Source organism: Ixodes scapularis, unplaced genomic scaffold, assembly GCF_016920785.2.
Source record: "Ixodes scapularis isolate PalLabHiFi unplaced genomic scaffold, ASM1692078v2 PGA_scaffold21__2_contigs__length_744675, whole genome shotgun sequence".
Lineage (NCBI taxonomy): Eukaryota > Metazoa > Arthropoda > Arachnida > Ixodida > Ixodidae > Ixodes > Ixodes scapularis.
Genome location: NW_024609848.1, coordinates 542830 through 550769, shown reverse-complemented (window position 1 = coordinate 550769; position 7940 = coordinate 542830). Strand labels below are relative to the sequence as shown.

General features: G+C 42.7%; 1 protein-coding gene across 1 annotated transcript in view; it reads right to left on the bottom strand.

The window, feature by feature from the left end:
* Nucleotides 1–2069: 2069 nt before the first annotated feature.
* LOC121836241 (hyaluronan-mediated motility receptor-like) overlaps nt 2070–7940 on the bottom strand; it is a 28641-nt gene continuing 22770 nt past the window's right edge. The window contains exons 6-9 of the mRNA XM_042291085.1: nt 5805–5858; nt 5299–5347; nt 4331–4507; nt 2070–2370 (exon numbers count right to left, since the gene is read on the bottom strand). Of these exons, the coding sequence (XP_042147019.1) occupies nt 2245–2370; nt 4331–4507; nt 5299–5347; nt 5805–5858 (406 nt within the window). The 3' untranslated portion in view covers nt 2070–2244. The remainder of the gene's footprint in view (nt 2371–4330; nt 4508–5298; nt 5348–5804; nt 5859–7940) is intronic.

Genomic DNA, 7940 nt, shown 5'->3' with positions numbered 1-7940 from the left:
AGGAGGCATAAAAATGTGCGCACGCCCACTGGTCAAAGAAAACCAACCTCGTTGAAGAAAACTGTGACTACTTGGCTACATGATGACAGCAACAATGCAGTTGATAATACAAAACACCAAGCCAAATCGAAAACCCCGTCTATACTCCGTTTCACTTTGTGTTGTACCGCAGCCGACGCTACGAGTGTTATCTTGGCCAGTTCATCGCTAAAAGTGTGTCACGTGGCCTTCCCATTGGGTACAACTGCACGGGAAAGTACAATGTCACGTGTCAGGGTGAAAGCAATGGATTGGTTTTGATGCCTCGCAGCATTGTCTGCGGTATGTAGTTTAATTTATCGTTGCATTCAGTTTGTCGTGTCACTGTATTTTTCATTTTTGTTGGTGTTCACAAAAGTAAACACAAACATGAAATGAACAAAAAAAGTAAATTAAACTCAAGATGACACACGGTTTATGCCACGCCTAAGCAGTATCACACAAGCAAGCGCTGTTCAGATCTTTGCTTAAAGACTGTTAGCTATGCCAGCAGATAATGAACAGGGGCTGTGTGCGGTCCACGGAATAGCCTAGCAGACGATGCTCGCAACAGAAAGAGCTTTACGAGAAAGCGCTTAATCTCTCCCGTGACGCCGCATTTCTTCGCGGCACAGCGCTGGTTGTCCCGGCAGTCGACGCTGGCTTGAAATTATTAAAAATTTGGGCCATTGCACATGTCCATTTCAAGACGCGCTGCACGCCAGTAGCCGAGTTAAGTTGAAGGGAAAAATATACAGTGGAATAGAAATAATATGTATGAACTGGATGTATCAAATAATGTGTCTATAATATTTGATATAATCAACGCGAGAAGAAAAATGTGCCATATACATGCCACAACATATATTTGATGTTTGTGTTTATAGTGCAAGGTCAGCCTACCTTTGAGGAGCGGCGACACTGGTTTGTTCTGTAGTGGAGAAAGTTTGGCAGTGCTGTACCCACTTGCTAGCCTGGGGTCTTTAATGTGCATTACACAGGAGCAGGATGTATGTTAAAGTAGTGCTGAAGACAAAACATACTAATTGCATTAACGTTTTTGCGTGGTATTACCGACTCGTCCAATTAATCGCAGTGCAAGTGCATTGCGACCTTGCGCTTTTAGTGTATGCATATGTATTGTGTAGACTTCCAAGCTCCATGCTTTGCACAATGCTAAGGCTTGTTCAAATAGGTGCTATAGAGCCGTGAGGAATAATACAACTTAAATTAACTTCTTTAGCTGTTTCCTAAAATATGAAACAAAAATGTTGAATGAAGCTCCAGAGTAGCAATTTACTAAAACTTCAGAGAGCACCCAAGTCAACAAATCACTTGGGACCATTTTGTCCAGCTTTACGCTTGGTACCATACTGTCCAAAACCACTTTGTCCTACACCCGACGCCGGCATCTTGGTGCTTAGTACAGAGCAGATGCAACTGCCGATCGTCAAGATTCGAAAGTGCGACTTCCTCAGCATTAGATTCGGTGTTAGGAAACTCGTGTAATATTACTTTGCTCAGTCATGAACTGTTAAAACATTTGTAGAGGACGAAAAAGCATTCTTTTGAGACTTCAGATAAAGCTTCAGGTAGCAACTAAGATTTTTGAGCCCCAAGATGGGCAAGCATTACTCTGAAGCATAGCTTTTGGTGGCTCTAGTCTAGAGGATGCCATCCTTTGTTGTACCCCATGCTGACAGCACATGCTAAAAAAAATTCAAAGAAATCTCCGTAAAAAAAATGTCGCCATACCACAGTCAGAGCGAAGAGTGCGTGCAGGGACAGATTTTCACAAGCTTCAAAACAGAGGAAGGAAAATAAGCGATCAGAACATTAACGACCAGATGTCATCACCCTAAGCAAAGCGCACATAAAGGCACCCCAGTTTGATGGACTTTTCACATTCGTGCCAGACTGGCGATGAACAAGTATTCAAATATATATATTACTTATTCCAAATTACGAGTTTACCTTCTAAAACGAGCATGGGTGTTCTGGGCTGTAGACTTGCAGGTTTCGAAACCATGTACACGAACAGAACGAAGTGGTACCATGTTTTCTTATACTTTTTATTCTGCACGTTTAAAAATTCACATATATAATCTAAAAATAAAATGACAGTAAAAATCCTGGTATAATAAATACCAGTCCAATTGGCTTGAAGGCTGCATGCTTACAATAGGAGCAGCGACAGGTGTATGCGAAATCGGATCAGTGCGCAGTTCACGGAAACAGGTTTTCCTTATGAGAAGCAAGAGGGGGCTTGAGAGAGCAACGTTTGACTTCAAGCTCCAGCTTTTGGATCAGCTTCATCTGCTTGAGGTTTTGCTCCTGCAGTTTGAGGACCCCCTGCAAGAGCAAGAATATGGGCACGTGAGATGGCGTTTCAAACCAAAATAGTCAAGGCACGAGACACACAACACCTCTGAAATTCAAAGCAGATTATGATTACCAAATCCAGACTTTCTTCTTGTTTTAAGTGTATTTACAAAACCTTACAACCTTTTGCCCAACCATGTTGCCACCTGGTGGAAGACTGGATTCCAGGATTTTGAGGACGAAACAATGTGCGCATTAGGAAGAAGAGGGCAGGAAAGTTTTTTACCCATTTCACACGGCAGCTTCAAGGTACTTTTAACTAAGGATCTTTTAGTAAAGAGAGCTGGAGGCCGTCGCACGGCACATAAAGGTCCCTTTAACTAAGGGAGGGCTTATGTTGAAGGGAGCTCTCGCCAACTCGCCTCATCGCTTCACCCATGAACTCGAAATAAAAAAATGACTGATATATGCTGTTGAGTGCTTTATAACAAATTGAATATTTCCAAGTAGCAGTTATTGGATTAAGCCTGAACACAAGCACGGAGCAATATGCTAGTGAGAAACACTCATGCTAGCAGATTCAGCCACCATGTATTCTGTTGAACGTGTCCGTTTCAATATTACAGCCAATTATACAACACAACGGCGTACGCAAATCCAAGCATTGGCATGTGCCTCTCATTTTTAAACGTCTTGAAAGGAGGCATTTTATATTAGAGTGAATCTGTACAATGCCTGCTGCCAGTGGCTTCTTGTATAGCAAAGCAAAACGGTAACTAGAACAAACTAGGTAACGATTTTCGAAGCAGTATTTTACCAGTTCTTTGAGTTTCAAAACACCGTCTGAAACCTTGGGCCCACCATGCAGCTGCAATGCACTGCCGGTCTGAGGAGGCCAAATGCATAAGATTGCGAACCTTTTACAGGACAGCATACGCAAATCGTTCGTGGACAAACCTGTCACTTCAAAACAATACCTCAGCTTCTTCATTGGACCGCCTCAAGGTGCGCTTTGCACCACTCGCTCCAAGCTCATCCGCCATGTAGAAAAAGGCTTTTCTTCCTCGTTTATGCTAGTTCACGAGCTACAAATCGTTACGACAAGGCCGATACAAAAAGTATGGCCAGTACTACCTATTCACACATTCATCCTCCGTTTATTCACCGTGTGATACTGAATGCCATTTACTAAAGTACCTTTAGCTAAGGGACCTTAGCTAAAGGTAGATACTTGCTGCCGTGTGAATGGGGTATTAGAATTAACTTGGGGGCAAAAGATAAGCCACAATAGGAACAAAGGGGACTTTGGGGAAGCCCAATCTAGGTCACTGCTGGACAATGGAGCCAGCAGGGTGTAGGTACCTCAGTCGAAGCAGTGCTTGCGCTTGTTTGAGCACATGCTCGCATTTTCATACCAGAACCTCTTAAACTGGCGATTTCCTAAAAAGGTCAATTAATTCTGCATCGGCTAAACCAGTGGTCCTCAAATGGGGGTCCGTAGACCCTTCGGGGTCTTTGAACGCCTTCTTAGGGTACTGAAAGCCCTCAACCAAACAATATTAAAATTATGCTGACCGTCTTGCATGCACAGCAAGTGAGTATGGTTCTGTTCTAGTACTTCAAAGTAAGTTTGCATACATCGAGTTCTTTATTTACACTTTTGTTATCGTAATCGTCCATTATTTCCCCGTCCTCCCCAGTGGATGAGTCCCCCATCACTTCTGCCAGCAAAGAGGTCCTTAAACATGAATGGTTGAGAACCAAACTATAAATATTAATAGCCTAAAAGATACAGAATTTTTCGAATCTGGATTTCAGCATGATATGTTTTGTAAAAACCTCTAGGAATCCGCCATGCATAGGTAGAAGTTACGCAAAGTACAGAAAAAGGCATGGGTGCCTAACCCTGGGGAGTACTCAATTAAGCACGTGATTCATAACTCATTGACAAAAGAGCGGTTATTGCTACAACACTGAAAAGGCTACTTGCCGCCTGGTAATGCTGCCGTTCTTCGGTGACTTTGGTGAGGTAGTGGATCTTCTGCTTGTGGTTCTGGTGACCCATCAGCTCAGAGAACTTGTGGTGCAACTTGGACAGCTCCGATTCGGTAGCCTGGTTTCTCTCTGCCAGGTGGCGCCTCTCAACGTCATAAAGCTCCAGCTGCAACTAGAAAAAACGAAGTGCCACCGCACATCGTCATTGTTCGGAGAAAGAAAATGAGAAAACTGTACCCATCAAAATTTTGGGGTTTTACGGGCTAAACCGACCAAGGGCATCTGGCACACCCCAGCGGAGGGCACAGGATTAATTCCGACCCCCCAGGGGTCTTGATGTGCAACTGAAATCTCAATTACCGGTGCCTTCTCTGCCAACGAGCCTTCATCAAATTGTAAGCACCTCGGCCAGGATTTGAACTCTCCGCCTGGGGATTCGTAGGCCAGCGCTTTTGGAGCCAGGCTCCAAAAGTACTGGTGTGAAGCGAGTTGGCTCAAAATGCCTACCCACAACGGTGGAAGCAATTTTATCTGGTGTTCAATCCTTCAGCTGCAATAGACCCTCTTTGAGAGTGTGTGCTCTCTGGTAACTGCTCAAGAGTGTTATTTTGGGCATGCATTGGAGACGAGTGCTGTGTCAGCCTCGGTGTGAGCTGAAATCTAACTGCACGCTTCACGCAGGAAACAATGACCAAACCATGGCGGCTGCGGTGTTGCACAATGAACCTTTGGAAAGGGTTTGTTGGTTACTGCCAGAAATTATTTTTTCAATTCAAGGGGAGGGGTGAGAATGCATTCTTTTAGAATTTCAGAAGGTGCTTTTACCCAAGTCAAGCGCTAAATAAGTAACAATCCCAAGGCCCCATTTGGTTCTGAGTCTATTCCTTGCCAAGTCGGAAAACACCATGTTGCGAACCTTCCGATCGTTATTCTGGCAAAACGCTACAGTCCTTTCCCACTAACCTGGAAGGGTGCGACCCTGGCCTGCAGCAATTCATAGTCTTTCTTCCACCTGCATACAAAATACAAAATGGAAGGAGTGAGCATATCAGCTAGCGGCACAGAATTCATTACAACGAAAGTGCCGTATCCAGTGCATCACATAATGTGTGTTAAATTCTTGTTTATGTATATATATATATATTTTTTTTTTTTTTTTGCAATGTGTATCCCTCTACAATAGTACCCCGAAAAGGTGTTGTAGGTATCGAATAAACAAATGTCGGCAAATACAAGGGGAAACCCTTGTATTTGCCGGGGAAACCGGGAGAAAAGTGGTGTAGAATTCAGCCTACAGTTCCGCTCGCAGAGGTAAACGTTTTTATGGCTTTAACCAAGTGCCGAGTTGCACGCTAAAATATAGCGCATTGCGCTTGCCACATAGCATTTATCCAAGTTAAAGGCCATTTCAGAAAGTGTGCCTCTCTTTAAAATCCATGTATAGTGCTTTAAGGCAGAGACATATTCACCTTTGGGCTTCTGCACAAGAGTCCTCGAGTCGTTTCTGGAGTATGCTCACCTCCCTGAAAACAATATAAAAGTTAAAGGGGTCTGAAAAATTTTACCACAATTCTGAGCGATTTGTCTATCTGGAATCCTTGTCCTTTATGATACAACCCACATTCATTCTTTTGGTTGTCTAAGTTAATTTACTAGCATAAAAGCGAAAATTTTGGCCTCCCAGAGAACTTCCCTCTCGGTCCTAAAAAGACATCCAACACAATGCTCAGATACTCTTAAGATAGTTGTCTGACTGAGCTCTAGCATCGCCTATTACACCGCGGTCAACTTTTAGGTGTCGAGCCGTACGCCTATACAGTATGGCGCTTCAGCTACGTGACGTGCTACAGAGGAGTTTAGGAAATTGCTCGCAACATCAATTGGTCGAGCTGCAACCCGATACGATCGTCAAAGGACGAGTTGTGAATATGCTCTCACTTTGACTAGTCAACTGCCGATCTGCCTTCAGGAAAAGGAAAATAAAAATGGAAATATGAAACAATCGCCTTTGCGTACAGGTTATCACTAAGAAGGTTGCGGTAAAGAAAAATTAATGGAAAACTCTCAACCATAAAGACGGCCGTGGGGGAATTAAGACGTCCTACGACTACATCCATGGTAAATAAATGGCACAAAACGTATGTGCCAATACAGTGCAACCCACTTATAACGATGCAGTGTATAATAATGAACAGCTTATTACGATCAGTTTCCAGAGTTTCTAGACTGGAAATGATAAGTTTCTAGTCCAGATACAACGATAATCGGTTCTATAGATTGAAATTTCGGGTTGTCATTATCGTCATAAATGGGTTGCACTGTAGTTGAGAGGACACCTGTGCACGTCCCTCCTTGCTATTCATTTTGCAAAGTCCTGGGTTTGAATCCTCTTGGGGTTTATTTTAGTGCTATGTTTTGTTGTTATTCTAATCCACCATGACATTGTGGAACCGCATTCCACAACAAATGTGAGCCGCGGTGGGACAAGTAGCATGACTAAAACTGTTACCAAACAACAAAAACCCCCGACACGTCTGAAACTGGAACTGTATTCCAATCAAGTGATGTAGTGGCATCCAACTATTACAAGAACGCCAATAAATAACTGACAGTTTTTATCACTCTCAATTTATTATTTAAAGGGTAATTAAAGTTGAATACCTGTTCTTTTACACAGCTACCACAATGTTTTGTTGCTCGTGCTGCTCTAGGGCGTCGCATGGTTGTTACAGACAGTCCCAAAAATGTGATGTTTAAGCATGGTTAATAAAATGCAGACAATAGTTTGCTGCAATACTTCGAGGCCTAATGAATATTTAAAAAAATAAAATCGGGCAGGTGCATTTTATTTTGAAGACCCCTTTAAAGCAGTGAAAACAAAAATGCCCTTGGCAATGAAGTTTACAAATACAGTGGTGGAACTGACAAGCGGTGATTAGGAGCAGCTCTTGTAGCAGGGTTAAACGGGTTTTGGAGCAGAGATTCCCACTTTTAGAGCAGACAATTTTGAGCTTTCATGTCAAAAAATTTTATACAATCTCTTTGAAAGTTAGCCTGTGGAAAAAACTGCAGTTATTGGAATGTTGGAAGACTAAATAGTAATACCTACCAAGGACCTGGCCTCTGCAATTATTTATTTACTGAACAATCCTATGCCGGCAATTTTGTAGATGTTTCAATTAACCTATTAGGAGTACCGATGGTGCTTCTGTCTGGGTTTGATGTAAAAAGATGTTTTTGCCTACTGTATAGGGTATACATCACAGTGACACAATTGTTGAGAGTTCGACATCAAACAAACACTTTTGTGTTGAATGTGTCTCGCACTGCCCTCGCTCGCATTCAACTTGCTGCTGCTCATAGAGCAGCTAAGCAGAGCACAACGCTAATCTCACCAATCGCAACGAGTAGTGCTAGCTATTCATTGTGATCGATGTGAGCACCGTTTGCACAAGAACCGATAATTAACTCTTCATTAGGCATGTGCAAATAATGGATTTTGTGTTCGAAGCAAATTAAAAGTGAACTATGGTTTGAGGGAATATTTTTTAATTGAATATTGGAAAGTTGTGGCACATTGTTCCACGCATTTTACTACTGTTACA